This window comes from Symsagittifera roscoffensis, chromosome 2 (assembly GCF_963678635.1).
Source record: "Symsagittifera roscoffensis chromosome 2, txSymRosc1.1, whole genome shotgun sequence".
In the NCBI taxonomy this organism is placed as follows: Eukaryota; Metazoa; Xenacoelomorpha; order Acoela; family Convolutidae; genus Symsagittifera; species Symsagittifera roscoffensis.
In genome coordinates this window covers 62,344,939-62,364,546 of record NC_087063.1, presented here as the reverse complement: position 1 = coordinate 62,364,546, position 19,608 = coordinate 62,344,939, and the positions used below count along the sequence as shown (strand labels likewise).

Below are 19,608 nucleotides of genomic sequence, written 5' to 3'. Positions count from 1 at the left end.
ATATTATGGCTGTACATTCTCTCATTAGAGTTGAGAGTCGTAGCTCTGCTTGAGTGAATAATCGAGAATTTGCTGATATGAGGTTCATTTTATTTGTACCATTATGTGATTGTAATAGTGCTGCACCGATGCCAAAGTTCGAAGCATCGCACATTGCATAAAATGGTTGATTTGAATCTGGAATTGTGTTTGAAATTTGTTCAGTTAAAAGTTTCTTTATTTCTTCAAATCGTGTTTGATGTTCTGTGTTCCATTCAAAATTATTTTGTTGTCTAAGGATGTTATAAAATGGTCGTAGATATAATTGCATTTTATAAACATATTTACTTAAAAAGTTTAACATTCCAAGAAATTCTTGGATTTTCTTTTTATTTGTTGGTGGTTGAAGTTTTTGAATAGCGTCAATGCGTGATTTCAATGGAGTGATTGTTTTTTTTTCTATATTATGTCCTAAGAATTTAACTCTTGTCAAAAAGAAGTGTGATTTATCGGGGGCGGCCTTCAGATTTTCGTTCTGAAGTATTTGGTGATATTTTTCTAAAACATTGAACATCTCGTCTTTTGTTTGTGATTGCATAAAAACATCGTCTAAATAGGTGATTGCGTTTTTCTTGAGTATTAGTGGTCTAAAAATTTTGCTCATAAAAGCTGAAAATGCTGCTGGTCCTATGGATATTCCATAGAATAAGCGGTTGAATTCATATTGTTGGTTTCCGATAACAAATTGTGTTAAACGTCGTGATTGTTCATCTAGTGGCATTTGATTGTATGCACTATTCATATCGGCGGTTGTAAAGTATTTGCCGTTTATTTTTGTTAAAATAACTTGTATTGGTTCAATGGGCCAATTACATTTTGATTCATCTATAAGTGAATTGAGGTATCTAGCATCGAGAACGATTTTTAATGATTCTCCTTTAGCTAGAATGATAACGGGGTTGATAAATGTGTTCCCTTTTGGTTGTTCTTCTTTATTAACTGGTGATATAATGTTGTATTGTTCTAAAATATCGATTAATCTGTTCACTTTATCATGTAAGTGAATTGGTACTTTACTTGCTCTCTGTTTTTTGAAAACTGCGTCTGGTTTTAACGGGAGATGTAGTGATGAACTGATTTTTCCAACATCGAATTTTGATGTTGCATAGACTGATGAATATTTAATTAGCTGTTTGGCTAACTTTTCGAATTCGTCTTGTGTTATTTGTGAATGTTGGAAATTAAACATTGTTAAAAATTTCTGTTGGTCCTCTGTGTAGGTACTTATGTTGAATGTAGGTTTGAAATATGGAGTTTTTGTGAAATAATCCGTATTTCTGTTTTCGTTACTTATTATATTATTTATAGATAATTCTTCATTAAGAATTGTAGATTGGCAAATATCTAGTAATTGGAGTATATTATTTACGCGATAAGCTTTTTCGTGTATTGGTTGTTTGGATAGTAGTTATTTCTTGATTGGGAATTAGATCTAGAAACAAATCGTTGTGTATTTGAATGTGATCTGGAGTAGTTATTTCGACTATTTGGTCTATTGTAGTGATTTTGTGATGAATTATGCGTGTTTCTTCGTTCTGGTGATCTTCCTCTATAACTTGAGTTATATGGTGATTGATTTCTTGTATAATTTGTATTGTTCGGGAGTGGTTTTCCTGAACTGTTGTTGCTGTAGACTGTTTTGTTCGGTAGATTTTGATCTTTTTTCATGTATTGATAGAATGATTTATTTGGTTCTTTATATTTTTGAGGTTTATTTTGATTGTCTTGCTGTTTTTGTCTACATTCGGAAATACTATGTCCGTATCGTCGGCAATAATTACACCATTTTTTGAAAGATGGTTTGCCTTTAAAGTTTGGGTTCTTTTCGTAAATATTGAGTATTTCAGTGATTTTTTCAACGAGGTCTGTCTCTGATTCCTGTATATTATTAATATTAGTGGGAGTCGTTTCAATTCTGTTAACGTATTGTAATTTCAGATTTTCCGTTTCTTCTAGTTTCATCGTGATTTCTGCTTGTTCTAATTTGTCTACTAGTTTTCGAAAATCTAAATCGGGTTCTCGAATTGAAGAAGGATGGGATGCTCTCTTTTTTATTGCTATTTTCCTTAATTGTGGTGTTAAGGTCATCATTAAGATTTCTGTCATCTTTGTGTTTTTATAGTCGTGTGTATTTAATGAATATGCTTTTCGAACTAGTGTTTCGATTCGTACTGCTATTTGCTTGATGGTTTCGTTTGGTAATCTGCGAATTTCATTACATAAAACTCTTTGTTGTTGTTTGTTTCTTTCGGAGTCAAACATGTTTGAAAATTCCTGTGTAAACCTTTTCCAGTTTGATTTTATTTCTAGAGGTAGTACTGAAAACCATTTTTGGGCTGCGCCATCTAAGGTTGTTTGTATTAACGCTGTGCGTCGATGTATCCAATTTTGATGTAGTGGCGTATTAATTGGTTCAGGTCCAATATTTAAAATCAGGTTTGCTGTTACTGCATTTAAATAATCTTCTACAGAGTATTCAGGGTCTGTTCCTGTGAAAACCATTAAAGGTTTGTTTGATGTTATTGATGATCCACCCATAAGGTATGGATTCATTGTCATTTGTAATGATTCTGCTGCATTTGGCATTTGAGAAAAATTTGAAAGTTGGTTTCTTGTTATTTCATGTTGTTGGAGATAATATGGGAGTGGTATTTCATTTTGCATTTGTGATGCTTGATACGAGTGTGCAGTCATTGGATTTTGTTGTTGAATTGGTTGAAAAGATTGTGTATTAATTAGATTTTGTTGTTGAATTGGTTGTTGATGTTGTGCATCTATTGGTTGTGGAGAAAAATTTCTATGATTTGTACGTGTTCTCTGTATTCCTTGTCTACGATATTCTTGAGTATTTGGTGCAAATATATCTGGTTGTAAGAAATCATCATCTGAGGATAAATAATCCATTTGATAAGATGTCTGTTTTTTATTTTTATTTTGTTGAAAAAATGGGTAATTTTCACTGTGATCCTGTGGAGGATTTGTTTGGAAATTTATTGAATTAGGTTGGGTCATTGGGTTATCCCAATTTCGAGATCTTGTATATTGGTTAAAATTTCTTTGTGGTTGGTTATATGTTTTTGATGGATGTGTATAATTATAATTATGGTCTGCAAAGTTGTTTCTAGTGAATGTTTTGCGTGTTTTTGATGGTATTGTCATGGGTCTGTATGTTTGGTAATCCATATGTGAATATTTAGGAGCAACCGAAGGTTTAACGGTTGATTGTAAGGTTACTTGTGTTTGTGAAGGATTTGTATTTCTTGGTGTTGTTAAATTTGGGCGTATTGGTGAAATACTTTGTTGTGTAGTTGTTGTGTGTACAATTTCTTCATTTATGAAGTGTGATGGTGTCTGGATATCTTGTTCAGTAAGATTCCTAGTTCCATTGAGGTTTTCATTGTGTATAACTGTAGAGTTTAAACTATTATTCTGTGTATCGGTCAAAAATGTATTATAGTTTAATGGTGTTGCATCAATGGTTAATGGTATTACTTTTACATAATCTCTTATGTAAGATATCGTACTTATTGCTTGACTTGAGATTGATTGTGGGAAGCTTATAAATGCGGGATGAGACCATTCGGGGTCCCAAACATAATCTGATTGTTCTGTGATAGCGGTATCATCGTTCGAGTTTTGGGGTCTAAAATTTTTTCTTGCTTGTGCAATTAAATCAATATTGTGTGTGAAATAATCTATTATGAACCATGCCAAAATTTTTTGTAGATCGTGTTTTGTATGTTGTGAAACGTCGTCTTTCGTGAAATTTTCTTTAATGATGTTTAAATAACTAGAGAGTAGTGTGATTTCATGTCGTACTCTTAAATGTTTAGATGTTTCTGTCGGTGAGACATTTGTTATTGGGATTTCGTTTTCTAATATCGAAATATAACTATATATTATTGCGAAAACTTCATTGGTGAATATGGAGTTTGCTCTTTGTGAGTTATGATATTGGATGCTTTTTATATATTCTGAAAAAACTTTTGAAAATTCTAAATCAAGATCGTCTGTTTGAATTGTATATTGTCTATTATTATGGTTTGGTGAGGTGAATTCTATGGAGTAGATTCCATACTGTTGTGTTATGTTGCATATATCTTTTAAGTAGTGGTCTATGATTTGTCTTTTGATTTTTACATCTGGGAACTCTGTTTTACATGGACTGATTCCGGGTTCAAATAAATTTAATAGTAAATTTTTGCAAAATATATGCTGTCCTCTATCAGTGGTTGCATCTACTATAAAAGGAAAGATTTCATCATCATCTGGACTTTCTTCACCTGGGGTGTGCGTTGAGCTCATTTTTTCGTTCGATGACTGTTAATATGTAATTATTAATGTGTCGAATTGGTTGATTCCAATTGTATAAATGTACTGGTTTGTGTTTATACTGCTTTTTTATTCTTCTTTTTCCTCTTTTTGATGAATTTGAAGTTGTTTCTGAGTCAGAAAAATATAATTGATCGTGAAGTGGGCAATTTTTATCTATTGATTCTTTTAGTTTGTAAAGTTCGTCTAAACTGTTGGTTTCTGATTCTGAAAATGCGTTTCGATTTTTTGAAAATCTTTTTCGTGTTATTTGTCTTTGTTTCGTTATTATTTTTCTTTTTAGTGTTTGTCGTTTTGTTCGAATGTATCCAACTGTTTGTGTATGAGGTGTGATTACAAGGTCGTATTTTTGTTATCTATTTCACAATTGTGTAAAACGATTGTTTGTTTATTTCCTAGGTTTTTAAATGACATAAGGTTTAGGATGACGGATGCAAAAGGTTGTTAAATGGTTTCTATTTTCCTAAACTGTTAGTTCTTACGATTTTTTGGTTAGCTTAACCTGGGTCTATTTGTTCAGGGTTGGAGAGAAAAGTATATCGATTCCGAAGAATGATTTTTTACTTTCTCGTGGCTAGTATAAGTTAAGGTGTTAACTTACTTAATCTTACTTAGGGGTAGTGATTGTGTTCAAGGGTTGGAGAATAGTAAATCGATCCACAAGGTTCAGGTATAATTAGAACGCGAGTAGTTCGTTAGATACTATTTTAAACTTACTAAGTCTAAGATTTATCCTGGGTCTGTTAAGAGGGGGGGTCAAGTGAAGGATGAATAACCGAAGTTCTTCACTGTTTATCCTAATTTGAATGATTAGTTTTGTTTAAAAATTTCTATTAGTCTTAGGTCTTTAGAAAGGGTTGGGTAGTGAATCGACGTTTGAGGTCGTTAGACACTAATTAAGTGGGTGGGGGAGAACAAAGTTGTTCTGTTTGATCCAAGGATAAGCCTTGATGATCAAATTTGAAATTTAATTAAGTAGAAAATGATTTAAGATCCAAGGATAAGCCTTGATGATCTGGTTTTAAAATTAGGTGATTTTAAGTTTTAATAAAATTTTAAATGTGTGTAAAGGAAAGATTTAGTGTTTTGATGATATTAGTGGGTTTATGATTGCTGTTATGTTTTAGGTGATGAAGCTGGAACAACAGGATGATTTATGATTACTAACCATTTATTGTCATGCTACTAATTTTTATTTTTTATTTTTCAATAAATATTTTTCAAACATGTTTTGTATATTACTGCAGAGTTTTAGGAAAACGATCTTAGATCTTTTTATCAATCGTTATTGTATATTAATAATTTTGTTTAGCGCCTGAAATGATTTTGAAGATTAACTTCAAGGTTTTATGTTTGCAAATGAAAATCTAAATTCATTGCTAGTAGTATTCTAAATATAAAAGTTTGTTCTGGTTTTTGCCTAACTATCATATAGCTATATGGCAAGTTTCTACTTTGTCGTATGTCGTCTCTGGTTCGAGGTCTTCTTCCAATTCCGGGTAGTTCTGTTATGGTTCGGAATATTGGCTCTGATCTATTGAGTCGTAGAGACATTTCGATTAAATTATTGTCGTATAACATTTTTTAAATGTTTTTGTCTAATTTCTAATCTATTTTGGTTAATTCTAAGCTATTAAGGTCTTGTTCGAGACTTATGGTCGCACCAGATGAGTTAGGACTGGTGTGTATAACTCATAGAGTAATTTCGGATAGGGTACACCGTCTGCTCGTCACGCTATCTTATTTTCGGCCGGATAGATTCGTGCAACTTCTTAGTCTAATACCGATCCTAATCTTACTCTTATACTATCTAGTCTCAGGTTGTTTAACTAGTCTCTGCTAGGCTCAATAGATCTAGGGTATACTGGTTTATTGCGGCTGCTGAAGTGCTCGGGAGAGTCCAACTAATTTCTAAGTTAAATTCAAATCTCTCTGGTGCTGAAATTACAAGTAACTTCAGCACTTACAAATAAGTGGGTTGTTAGTTAGATGGATCATGATTGGTTAATATTAAATACTTTACATTGGTAAAATATCTAATTTATCCAATCATAAAATATAGTTTAGATCAGGTTCCACAACAATGATTTTCCTCGGTTATCTATGGGCAGAAAATGAGATTCTACAACTTCAAGTATAAATTTTAGTAGAAAAAAAACTAACTCTAAAGCTATAGCAGTCTTGCTAAATCCTAGTATATACTAAATGACATTGATAAGTTCTTCGTTTGATTATAGAATCTTACCTTGCGCTGATTTAACATCTGCTATCACTGCAAAAAGTGTGAGTTTTTTAGAAACGCCACTGAAAGCCTTAACGACTAAAAATTGATTGTAATTTGATTTTTTTTTGTAAGATCAATGCTCACATACCTTTTTCGAGTAAGAAATCGACCACTTCTATTCTAGAAGTTTCCACCGCTCTCATCAATGGCGTAGCTTTATGCATTGTGAGTGCATTGATGTTAGCACCTTCGTCCAGTAACAGCTGGACAATCGGCAACTGGCCGGAGTTGCAAGCGAAGTGAAGTGGTGTCCAGAAGAAGTTGTCTTTGGCATTCACATCTGCGCCCAGACTGAGTAGAAAACGGACCATCTGGACATTACCCTGGCGACAGGCGGCCATCAAAGGAGTCTTATAGTATTTGTCACGCTGATCTGAAGTTGAAAAATTAGAGATTGTGATAGAAAAATTCGATTTTAGTTTCTAAATATACAATCTGTTGTAAATTTATAGATCCCGATGAAACAGACACAAATGTCGAAAAAGGATCAGTTTCTTTTTCAGACTGGAAAACTTTTTACATTTTTGAAACTTAAAAACATTTTTCTCACTTCAAAAAGAAAAGAAAAAGCGTTGTGAACAAATCATTTTATTTGTGATCTAATACTACTGACCGACGTTTGTGTGGCCCAGCATGATGGCCTTCTTGAGAGACTCCACGTCCCCACTCCTAGTGGCCGTGTTCAAGTTCACATAAGAAGTCCCACTGTCCTTCATGTACCTGGAATACGTTGAAATTGTCTTTACTTTTGGAGAAAAATATAACTTTATTATACATCTTAACTTGATTATTAAAACCTATAGGAATCATTGTAAAATTGAATGGCTTATAAGCAATTTCAGTTATACAAAATACATAAGCTATCAATAGAAGCAATAGAAAAACTTTAAGACTATTGAATTACTTGTAAATGTTAAAAAAATCTTCAAAGTAGTAGGTCTTACCAATAGGAGTCATCAAATATAGGATGTTTGGGTTGGTTGTCGCGAGTGAATTTGGACCAATCAACGAGTGGCACCAGCTGTTGGATATAGCTCGCCGGAGGCGCTCCATTTGGCATTCGGGGTCCCTCGTCTCGGGTGCAGATTGGAACTGCCAGCTTAAACTTCTTCTTTTTCCCACCTTTCCCTGAGATCAACGACAACTTGTTTGCATATAATTTTATTTAAAACTAATAATAGTGGCCGGTATCAAGGGGCTTGCAATCGAGATTGAATGGGTTGCATTTCAATCAGGAAATTGATCTCCTATCCAGGGGCGGATCTAAGATTTTCTCGAGGGGGGCGGATTTTAAAAAAAATTTTGACCAAAAAATCGCTTAGTTTCGGCGCGCGCTCCCCCTCAAAGTTAGTATATATTGACGTCGAAGGGCCGGTCGTCCGAAAATGGATTTCTTAAAATGTACCAAGGGGGGGGGGGGCCCTTTGGGTCGGCAGGGGGTCGAATCACTGAGGGAAGAAGAGCGTCCGCATCCCCCCACCCAAATCCGCCCTTGTGCTCCTATCTTCACCAAAAAATTCATCTCACTTTTTTCACTGCAGGCACTTTTTAAACACGACGCACCTTTGGTGTTTTACAAGAAAGCGATCCTGAAATGCTTATTTTTTCAAAAAAAAAGCCGGCCAGCTGATTTACCCGCGCGCAAAGTTTTGGCTTAAAATAGGTACTTTTTAATGCAGCAAGAGACAACATTTGTCGGCAGTCATTGCCTTGCAGTCAATAATTAGCTAGAGCATTCTAATGCGGAAATTGACGTGGAACCCAATGATAATTCAGTCCATTTTAAAATCAATTGGTAGGGCCTTTATCTGAATTCCATTTTCTATTAGGAACGAAAATGCGACAGTAAATTTATGCCAGGTAATGAGTTAAATTAAAAATTGTTTGTAATTATTCGGACTCACCTTTGCCCCCTTTCTTCTTCTTCTTTCCCTTTTGACCTTTGGGGAGGAATGCTGACCTGAGATAGGTCTTGTGGATATACTTCTTCCCAAGTATGAACTCCTCGTACTTAATCACTCCCGAATTCTCCCGATCGTGCAGTTTGTAAATCTTCCTAATTAAATGCAGAAAAGTTATGATAGTTGGAGGAGAATCATGGAAAACCAAATCCTCATAAAAAGCTTTCAAAAGTTCCGTCAATTTCTTAAAACATAAGACTCGGTTGAAAATTTGAACCCAATTAAGGGTTTGAGAAATTGACGGAGATGTTTTTATGCCACTCCTGTGCATAAAAAAAAAGGAATCGACCATTTTTTGTTAAATCATTTTTTGTTAAATCATTTTTTGCTATAGTTTTTTTTGTGTACTACTTGAGGAAAATTCGGAAAATAAAATCAATTGTTCGTTATAAATTTTTTTGATTTCAGGTACCAACCTGTACATTTCGGGTGTGGCCGACTTGGGTCCATGCATCTCCATGACGTCATAGAAGGCGTGCTCGTCCACGTGGCCTGTGGATTCGGGGTCCACCTGATGGAATTGATCGAGTAGGTCAGACTGGTACTCCTGAACCCAGTCATAAAGACGCAACTCCTCCGGCTTGATCTGGAATAAAGTACAGTTGGAGAGTTTCGGTGCGCGGAAGAAACTATCAGGATAAGAAAATTGAGTATAGAGAAAAACAGAAACAGAATTACCTTGTCATCAGCCTGATAAAGAATCAAACATAATTAACTAAATTCAATTAGGCGATAGTTTGAGGCGATAAATCGAGGTTTGTAGAAAGTGACTTTTTTCAGACTGAGAAAAATTTTGACGAAAAAACAGCTTTTGTTGGCCTATATTTTTTTCTAAGACGAATACGTTTTCCATGACAATTCTCCAGCAAATTGTACATTTTGTATTCCTCGTGTACGCATACACAAAACAACATTTTAGTGCTTCGAAGTTTTCTCGAAATGTCTCATAAATGCGGTATGTTGTTGGAAAAAAATCAACCACTTAAATACATAAGACAGCTACAAAAACATTTCACGAGTTTTTAAAAAAATTATGTGCAAAATGTTATGAAAAGGAGGCCAACCAACAATTTTAAACAAAATTATTACTAGAGACACTACAAAAACTGTATGTTAGAAAAAGTGCTGCTGTAAGCATCCCAAACTTCAACGCAATAATATCTAGCTTTGATAGCAAAGAACTAAATAGCTTGAACCATCAATTTTTGGATTTTTGGAAAACTTAATCAAAAAATGTGGTTGGGAAAATAAAATGTTAAGTAACTAACCTGCTGTTTCAACTGTTTCAACTGTTGCGTTTATTGTTCCAACTTTCAAAGAAAGTGACAAACATTTAAGCTCGGGTTGGTTTTTGGTCCTGAGCAATTTTGACTTTTAAACAAGCAATTTGTGACGGAATTTCTATATCTAAATCGAAACTGTTTGTTGTTTGGAGCACAAATTGAATAAGATTTTTCACCTGTTATGATGTTTCCTAAACCTATGGGGTTTTGAAGATTGCCAATTTGGCCAATTTGAGACAATTAAAACCCGTTATATTTCGCGCTATTAACGCGAAAGCGGCAAAGTAGACAGTCTCAGAAATCGCTCCAAATTGAATTAAGGCATATTGTTTGGTTTTTCCAAGACTTTGCTGTATGCAAAATATATCATTTTGTACTTTAAATAGCGTGAGCTATGATAATTTTCAAAATTGAAAACTGAAATTTTTCCGTTTTTTCTGTAAAATTAATCAGTTTTTTACTGGGAACATTACTCCATAGAGCCTAAAAACACAATAGAAACGTTCAGGGCGTCGACTTGATACAAGAAGTTTTATTTTTTTGAGCAAAATGGGTTATTCAGTTGAAAAACAATGAAAACCTTTAGTTCTTTATCTACCAAAAAACAATATTTTTCGCTTCGATACAGAGTGCAAGGTAAAACAGAAACAACGATTGACTATATTCGCTCCAAACAGCCTTAAAAAATGCGAATTGATAACAGTTTTGCGCTCTCTCAAATGAGTGTTTTGTTAAAAAGAACTATGAATTAGTAATTTGGTTTGTATGATTTTCTCACTTCAAAACAAATTTAAATTTCAAACTTCGAAGAAAGTGACAGAATACTTGTCCTAGGTGTGGTTTTTCGACAGATCAATTCCGATTTTTCAACTAGCTGTTATTGAAAAATTTCCTATATCATTCAAAAAGTGTTTCTGCAATAAGCTCGAATTTTAAAAGGTATTGCACCTGTGTTCATTTTTTAAAGTTTATGTGGGTTGTAAGATTGCCAATTTGGCTGATTTGGGATACTTAACGCGCAATACATTTCGTGATAACAACCCGTAACAAATTGAATTGACGCATGCTACTTGGTCGTTTCAATACTTTGCTTTACGTGAGATTTACAACTTCGATCTTTTTATTTTTATAGCGTGAGATGATGGTTTTCAAAAATAATTGTTTTGAAAAATTTTCGATTTTTTTGAAAATTTAATCAGTTGCTTCTAAACCCGAACACAACACTACTCCATAGACTTGAAAGGGCAGTCGGAACAGTCGGTGCGACAACCTGATACACGCATTTTTATAACGATTTTTAGTTTGACTCGTCACTTTATTCAAAATACTTCATCTGGGTGCTTTTGATAAAAAAATAACTCTTTGACAAATTTTGAGAAGGCGAAAACGAATTGTGCAAAAAGCTAAAACGGAAAACTCTTGTTTAGTTTTTGAAAATAAATTACAAAACAACATTTTTGTTGAGCTGAACCATGTCTCAATTTCTGTCTTGCAAACTTTCTATGCTCTTCTATAATTTTTTTGATTGTTCGACAAAAAAAGAAATTACAATTTTCAGCACTACGTTCTAGGATTTAAGTTACGAATATGAGCTGATAACAAAAACTGTAACCCTACCTTTTGAGCAGCTTCTAACTTGGCAGCTTTCTTTGCCCACTTAGAGCACAGTTGAAACTGTTTTTTATCCGCCTTAGTCTCCTGTTCCTTCTTCATAATGAGGGCGATTTTGCTAGCCAGAAGACCCTGTTTGTTCTTAACTGAACCAGGACACATTCTGAAAGCCAACAACTTCACACACAGTTGGTGGCCGCTCATTGCAGCGTAGTGCAAAGGAGTGTTGCCTGAAAAGATTTGTAAAAAAAATGCAAACTCTTCGAAACCTCTGCCGTTAAGTCATTAATTCAGTTATTGATTCAATAAAAAACATCTCCGTATCAAAAGCATGCTTTAAGGCTTGTACCTAGAATTCATTTGCTCATACAAAAAGTGTTATCTTAAATACTACCACACTTTTGTACTGTAATGAACTACCTCTGTTCTCCGTTGTTTTTGGTGTTTCGATTTTATCGTGAACTTCTATGAAAAATAATTTTAAATTTAGGTCTATTAAAAAATTGGTTGCAGAAAGTTACATTCGAAATTTAAAACACTGTTATATTGGCTAGATGATTGCACTGCAGCTCGCATTTTCTGCAGCAAAAAATTGCAGTACCATTTTCAATAAATGTCAATAAAAGACCATAATAACAAAAGAATGCCGGTTATATACAAAATTTAACCTTCACACAAACCGAATAGAAATGTTGTTACAAAAAACGTAAAACTATTAATTTATGGAAAATTCCAGCCAACCTAGCGTGTCCTGTTGGTCCATTGCAGCCCCGTGTGCTGTGAGTACCTGCAACACTTCAATATGTCCTGCCTTGGCTGCAAAGTGAGCGGCTGTCAATCTCTTCCTATTCACCGCATCCACTCTAGCACCTGCGCCAATCAGCGCCTTACACACCTGCAGAAATAGTATTTAAAAGATTTTGCAATTAAGACCAAATGAAACAGTAACAGTAATAAGGAATATGAAGTGAAATTTTATTACTCCCTTTTCTTGGTTTTTGAAAAAAAATAATTATGAACATTTTTGTGCAAATTAGCTGATCGTCAGAGTATCAATTTCGGGCGGACAATCAACAAACCGCTTTATCTTGAAGCCGAAATTATATCAGAATAACGTAAATTACATCAAAATTACGTAACAATTGCATAACAACAATGACAATCTGTTGTTATGTTGCATAACAATATTAATTTTCGGCTTGTTGGAATGGTAATCCTGTTTTTGTTTTGTTGGCACTTCGGCGTGTTGGCCTACCGCCCAATTTTGTGACAAATTTTTTGGTTATAAAATGACTTTTTTTTCATAAGGTAATTTTTTTACCTTGATGCATCCGTCGTGTGCTGCAACCTGTAATGGAGTGTCCATCCTTACAGCTGTCTGTGCATTGGGGTCAGCCCCGAACTCCAACAGGCGGATGCAGATGTCCTCCACCTCACTCGCCCGGATACATGCCTCATGCAGCACCTGCGGATAACACCAAGGATCCTCAACAAATACAAAAAGGCCGCGAAAATGCAAAAGAATTGCAACAGTTAACAATGATAGCTGGTTCCTCTGCAATTAGTACAGATAATGTTTGCACCAGTGTAATTAATGCAATCAATACTTTTAATTTAAGAAATTCTCATACGTGGTTTCAAATTATGGTCGTTTTAAATCATAAATATGAACCTTCTCTATGATTTAGGACAAAAAAATCAAATGGTTGGCCCTTAAACAAACACTTCTCTCGAAGAGTTCTCAACAAAATGCAGACAAGTTCTTATAGACACAAAGGGAAACTTTTTATTCTGACTTTCGTAGAAAACGGAGTATTTATACTTGAGTTGGCCTTTTTTACTCAGTCAATGTTGGCGACCATAATAATAGTTTTAAACTAACAGTTTTTTTATCCCTTGAAGATATCGAGTCTCTGAAATCAAAAACGAAAGGTATTTTTTCTCCAATTTATTTTTGCAAAGTTCTGGGAATTTAATAACTGTCAATTTTGCCATGCTCTAGACTAAGTTATGCGCGCTTTGAAGATTTTATTTTAAACGCTGAAAGCGTAACGCAAACTGTTTACGCATGAAAAATTATTCCAAATTGATTTGAGGATAACTAAGCTAATCGGCCATTTTAATTTCCAAACTTGAATTTTGCACTTGATCTTTGCTAAGGTCCAAAATCTAAAGTATTTCACTACTTTTTTCTCAAAAACTATTCGATATGGGTTACGGAGCAGTCGGAACATTCAGGGCTTAGCCCGAATATACTAGCAGTCTTTTTTGTTTTTAAATCTGAATCACGGTCAAAAAAATTCTATAATTCTCTTACACGTTTTCTCTGTTGTACCAAAAAAACCTACGCGCAAAAACTTCTCGGGGGCAACTATTGTGGTAGATCAAAAAACTGATCGTACTAAAATAAGTCTTAAGAAACCCCCAAAAAAGCTATGAAACTTAAGCAGTAACTGAAACCTAATCAATGTCAGCATACCGGCAAACGGAGGCTCACTTGAGAGGACACATAACCGACACCACTCTTCATTACCGAAAGAATTCCGATTTGATACTTCTTTAAGTTATTCTTTTATCGTTTCTACTTTCGAAGGAAGTGCGGAATTTATATGCTCGGAGTGTTTTGTTTAGTCAAAACACTTTCACGAAATTCTGCCCTTTAATTGCAAAACTTTGCCCACGGGATCAATCTCTTGATCTGGATAGGGCCATTTGAGTGTGCGCACCACAATAGTAACCTGCAATCAGTACGGCTTGTTCTTGTCTTATCATCCCGCACTAATTTTTTTTTTCATCCCGCATCACAAAACCGCTTCAAATTGCACTGAGACAGCTAATTGGTTTTATAAACTCTATACACGACTCAAAAAGCACCACTTAATTGTTTTATTATCAGCCTAACATTCATATCTTTGCCAATATACAATTTGCTAAAAAATATCCGAGACCAATTAAAGTGCAGTCGGAGCATTCAGGGCTTTGCCTTGATACGAGAAACCTTGTATTATTTTATGCTAAAAGCTTAACGCAAAATATTCACTCGTGGCAAATTATCCCGCTGTACAGAATCGGTCCAAACTGAATTGAGACAAGCTTACTGGCAGACGAAACATTCATGGCTTCGCCCTCATACGAGCAGTCTTGTTGCCTTTTGAGTTGTTTTCTTATGGGTATTTAGCATCAAAATGTACTAATTTTGAGCAGAGCTAGAAAAATATATTTGAAAAAATTCCATTACGAGGCCAAATTAAATATTTTCTGAATTGTAAGCAGCTCTCACAAGAAGGACGCTTTCTTTGTTCTTCTTTTGTTTTCTTTGATCGTTTCGACAACTTTTTGACATGTTTAAAGATCTGTCTCAGGATTCCAGAGACCTGCACCCCTTTTTGTGCTCAATTTGGCTTCGTAATGTCATGCAAAAAAAAACAGCTTGACTTCTAAATGGCGTTTGATCCGAGCATCAGTTAAAGTTTTATTTTTCTTTAAAACAAAAAAAATACCATTGCCAGATCAAAAACAAATAGGTTCCGACTTTACATTTTTTCTGGTTGCCAACAAACTGATAAACAAAGAGATAACAGCAGTTGACGACAAGGAGTTATTTAATGGTTCCATAATCTTCAAATTGTATTCATCATATACAAATTGGATTCTGATACTCTACTGTTTTAAAAAATCTCACTTGGTTAATTTTGCTTTTCTCTTTTCTCTTCTCTAGATTTCTTATGAGCAGGGGCGGATCTAGGACTTTCTCGAGGGGGGCGGGGCGGGTTTTCTAAAAATTTTCGAAAATTTTGTCGACCTTTTTTTAGGTCGTTCGAATTGATTTTTTGAGCTCTCCCTAAGCATGGTTTAGTCCCTGTTTTGGTAAAAGTTTCTGCGCCGCAGGCAAAATTTTGAAAAAACAGTCCAAAAAAGGCATTTTTGGGCACTTTTTGGAAAATTTAGAACAAAAAATCGCGTTTTTTCAGCGCGCGCTCCCTCCACAAAATTAGTATATATTGGCGCCGAAGGCGCCTTTAGAAAAATTAAAAATTGATTTCGTAAAAAGTACCAAAGGGGGGACCCTTTGGGTCGTCAGGGTGTCGAATCCCTGAGGAGAAGGACGTCCGCCCCCCGCCCCCCCCCCCCCCCTTAGTCCGCCCCTGCTTATGAGTGAACACTTGGTGATTTGAAATGCTTCCTGATAACCCCGTCAAGACTTTTGTTCTGTTTTATCTACGGTTTAATTTTTGCAGCATTTTTATGCATGCCCTCAATGAATGAAAAACTGTAGTAAATCTTTCATTCCAGAAAAGCAAACGCAATTTTCGTAAAGCTAGGTTTGCCTATCATTAAGGTGAAACCTTCCAATTAAGAAAGTCTGATGCAAAAATTTGTCCAATGAGCCACAAAAACAAAAGTTTGGCTACCGATATTCCTTCGAAGTCGGAGTTGTTGGTGTCTGCCCCTCGCCTGATCGCAATATCAGCACAGATCAGGTGTCTCTTTGTCTTCGCCAGACTCCGGAACAACACCCCACGACCAGATTCGTCCTGAAAAGAAAAAACAAGCAATCTATTCGATGAAAATGCTACTCAAAAAATCAAATTTCAGAACTCATGGGCCAATAAATATAATTTTGATCAACTTTTTGGTGAAAATTCTTATTTTTGCCTCGCTCAACTGATACATCTAAATTCAAACTATGAAATTATCAAAAAAAAATTGAACCAGGAATAGGAAAACTTTACTGACTCATTTTAAATACTATACAATCAAAATTTTCAGTCAAATTGAGCTTGAAAAATCTATGAGAGCTTCATGTTTTCAGTTTTTTTCTTAAAAAAAACAATAATGGTTTTAGTGTATCTAGGATAAATTTTTATATTTTTGGGGGTAAATTTGATGAGCGCTGGTGAAATGGTTCGGATGTTCCCAGCATTTCTCAGCCCGAAAAAATAACGCAAAAACTTGCATTATTTTTAGGCAGAGGCAACACCGTTTCTCCGCGATGAGCTGAACAGCTAATATGTTTGTACTTTCCCTTGTGGAAAATCTTCTGAGCTAAACAAAAAGCTTTCTAATTTTAACCTGACATGCAATAAAGTTTACTGACCTTCAATTTCATGTTGACCTTTAGTGAGTCACTATCTAGCAGCTTCATGACCTGCACGTGTCCATACTCTGCCGCAATCATGGAAATTGTCCTCCCCTTTGCGTCCTGTAGGTTCGGATTGGCTCCTGCCTTGAACAGTTCATGAAGCATGGCCCAGTCATTCTCCAGAGCACATAAGTGTACTGCTCCTAAAAAGAGACAAGGTCAAATTCAGGGCTATCGTACTGTCGTTTGATTTACACGTCAGGATTTACACTACACTAAGAAGCATTCAGTAATTACAAAAAGAAAAAGCATAGCCGGCTACTGTGCAAGTGGCACAGAATGTTCCGACCATAGTCTTAAAAAATACAACAACATTTTTTCAATTTTTTTAAATATAATTGTTGTCGTTTTTCATGTGATAAAAGGAGACTGCTCGCTCGCTTTTTTCGTTAGAAATGGAAAATTTCAAACCGGTTTTTCACGACACGGGAAAAAAATCATTGAAGTTCCTTATTCGAATCACGACTGTAAGGGCTTTAATATGATAAATCACTCAACTCAGTCTGAAAATTTTAGGGTTAGTCGGCCCAAAATGGATATCACAAAATAATGGAGACCCTTTGGTTGGAGAGGGTGTCGAATCATTCAGGGATTCGATTCCCTCATCCACACCACTCTACCATTAAATTTACCCCTGCTTTCTTTTAATTCTAAAAAGACACTTTGCTGACGAGGTTGATTTTTTGAGCATCTTTTTTTTGTTTTGATGAGGAGGTTGCAACTGGATAGGCTTCATTAATTTTTTTAACTAACCGATGCCTTCTGGGCCCTTCTCGACGTAATTGACTAAGTGAGGAAGCCCATTCTGGATAATTTTGTTCAACACTTCCTGGTTCCTGTTCCGAATACAGTCCAGTAACTTCCGAAGTTGCAGCTCTTCCAAGCGCGTCTTAACAACTAGTTGCATTAGGAGAATAAGTTATAGATCTGAAATTATAATAAAGTTCTAGTTAATCGATTTTGTTTCAATTAAGGCACCTAATGAGAGTTTTCAAACCGGAAAGTGAACCAAGAAGACTTTTCAAGTAATTGGCAATAAAATAGTTGGTAAAGGCCTATCCAATTTAATCTGTAACAGTTAGTATGTTGTTATTATTGGAATACATAACTGTGGCACGCTGAAACTGAGTTTCAGAGCTGGCTTTGCTTTTTGTTCAATATGGAAGTAAGGTGATTAATTTTTTATTGAATAGGCAAAAAACCACGTGTTTAATATTGAAGATCGGAAGAAGGAAATATCAAACTAAATTGCAAGTCCGTGCGTTTCACATTTATAAAAGTTCCTTTGAAGCGTGTGCTGAATATTAAAATCGTTTTTTCTTTCAAGCAAGCCAATACACTAATAACCTAGCCGAAAAAGACCATTCGACAAAAAATTAAACCCGCTGAAACTTTGAGTGTCCAAAAGGGAGCCGATGATTACAGAAAGAAATCATTTTTATGTAAGCAGATTTGTAGACTCTTTTTTTTTGGGATATTTAACGAAAAGCCTCAAAAAATTGCCAAAAAAATATAGCAACAGCCGTTCGATTTTTACGTTTGTTTCTATGATAATTATAATAAGTTGTTTGCAATATAGACTCCATTCACCGTGAGACTTTCCATTATTCAATAATATCCTAATTTAATCAAGTAGATTAGAATTTGGGACGAATTTATTAGGCAAACCTATGTACAAAATGAACATCGTGTGACTTCGATATGTATTTAAAAACCTAAAACTTTTCTCGGTGTGAGTCCTAAAATTTTTCTCAGTTACGGGGTTTTTGATTTTTTTTTGCACAGCAGTCATTTACTATTAGTTTTAGGGGAAAACAAAAAAACTATGAATGGGACGCTTTTTTGCTCAAAATCAATTGAGAAACACTCATTTGATTGATAAAATGTTACTTTGTTGTAGCTAACTCTACTTTATACAATTAAAAGAATAAAAGAATAAAAGTGAATTAGTCTAAAGTTAAAACATTAAAAAGTGACGAGAACATTCTCTCCGCCGGAGAGAATGGCAAGTGAAGGTCATCTGTAAGTGACCTGTTAACTGATTAAATTAAGTAATGTTTGCAGTAAGTGCAAAATAAAGTATGAATCACAACATTCCTCTAAGCAGGAAAAAATTTAACTTGCACCTATAAGTAGTTACAAACTAACTGTGTCCTTTCTCCCCTTTTTGGGGAATAAATAAAAAAAGAATTTACGACACCAAAAGTGTAAAGAAGCTGGATAACTAAACTAAATACAAACAAATAATAGCTCTAGAGGTAATGCAAAATTGTTTTATAAAAATTATCCGATATCCGACGGATATTTTCCCAGAAGGAATAAAATGACAACACCGATAGTCCGAGGAAAGTTTGTAAGCATAAGTTGATGAGTGAAATTGTATGGCAAAAACGAATTGAGTTAACTGCACTCCGGAAGATTTGAAATAGACAAGGGTGAAAACACTGGTTATCTAATCCGAAGGATTAATAGGCTAAAAGTATGGTTACACAATCTAAGTATTCTGAAAATGAGAATAAGAGCATGAGATGAGTTAGCATCAGAATGAGGATTGGAGAAAGTACTCAGATGAAAATAAGTTGTATGTTATCATTTGTTATTTCGGTAACTATCTAAAAAAAATTCGAGTTCTGCATTAAATTTCGAGTTCACTGTCCAGTTCTGAATGATCTTCAAAATTATCAATCGCCATTCTTAGGGATTCGTCAGTTGAGGAGGTAGAGATTTGTTCTGGAGATGAGGGATCAGAGTCAATTGTCACTAGTTCCACAGGAGTTCCACTGTTGTTGAAATCCTGTTGATTAGTATCGCCGTTTTCTAGTACAATTGGACTTGATGCCGAGCCAGAGATCACTTGGGGTAAATCTACAACATCTATGAAGAATCTTGTACCGTAAAATTTTGGTGTTCCTACATTCCTACTAGAACGTCGAATGATAGGAGGATCGTTACCGG

At 34.9% G+C, this 19,608-nt stretch overlaps 1 protein-coding gene across 2 annotated transcripts in view; it reads right to left on the bottom strand.

The window, feature by feature from the left end:
* LOC134839281 (ankyrin repeat and EF-hand domain-containing protein 1-like) overlaps positions 1–17,868 on the bottom strand; it is a 34,758-nt gene extending 16,890 nt beyond the window's left edge. The window contains exons 1-12 of one of the 2 annotated variants that reach the window (XM_063854779.1): positions 17,407–17,868; positions 16,609–16,796; positions 15,923–16,045; positions 12,832–12,975; positions 12,252–12,405; positions 11,517–11,740; positions 9,033–9,202; positions 8,560–8,711; positions 7,600–7,783; positions 7,269–7,375; positions 6,744–7,028; positions 6,617–6,643 (exon numbers count right to left, since the gene is read on the bottom strand). In XM_063854779.1, the coding sequence (XP_063710849.1) occupies positions 6,617–6,643; positions 6,744–7,028; positions 7,269–7,375; positions 7,600–7,783; positions 8,560–8,711; positions 9,033–9,202; positions 11,517–11,740; positions 12,252–12,405; positions 12,832–12,975; positions 15,923–16,045; positions 16,609–16,796; positions 17,407–17,560 (1,912 nt within the window). In that variant the 5' untranslated portion in view covers positions 17,561–17,868. The remainder of the gene's footprint in view (positions 1–6,616; positions 6,644–6,743; positions 7,029–7,268; positions 7,376–7,599; positions 7,784–8,559; positions 8,712–9,032; positions 9,203–11,516; positions 11,741–12,251; positions 12,406–12,831; positions 12,976–15,922; positions 16,046–16,608; positions 16,797–17,406) is intronic. The other variant, XM_063854780.1, reaches the window with a different exon arrangement.
* Positions 17,869–19,608: the final 1,740 nt, after the last annotated feature.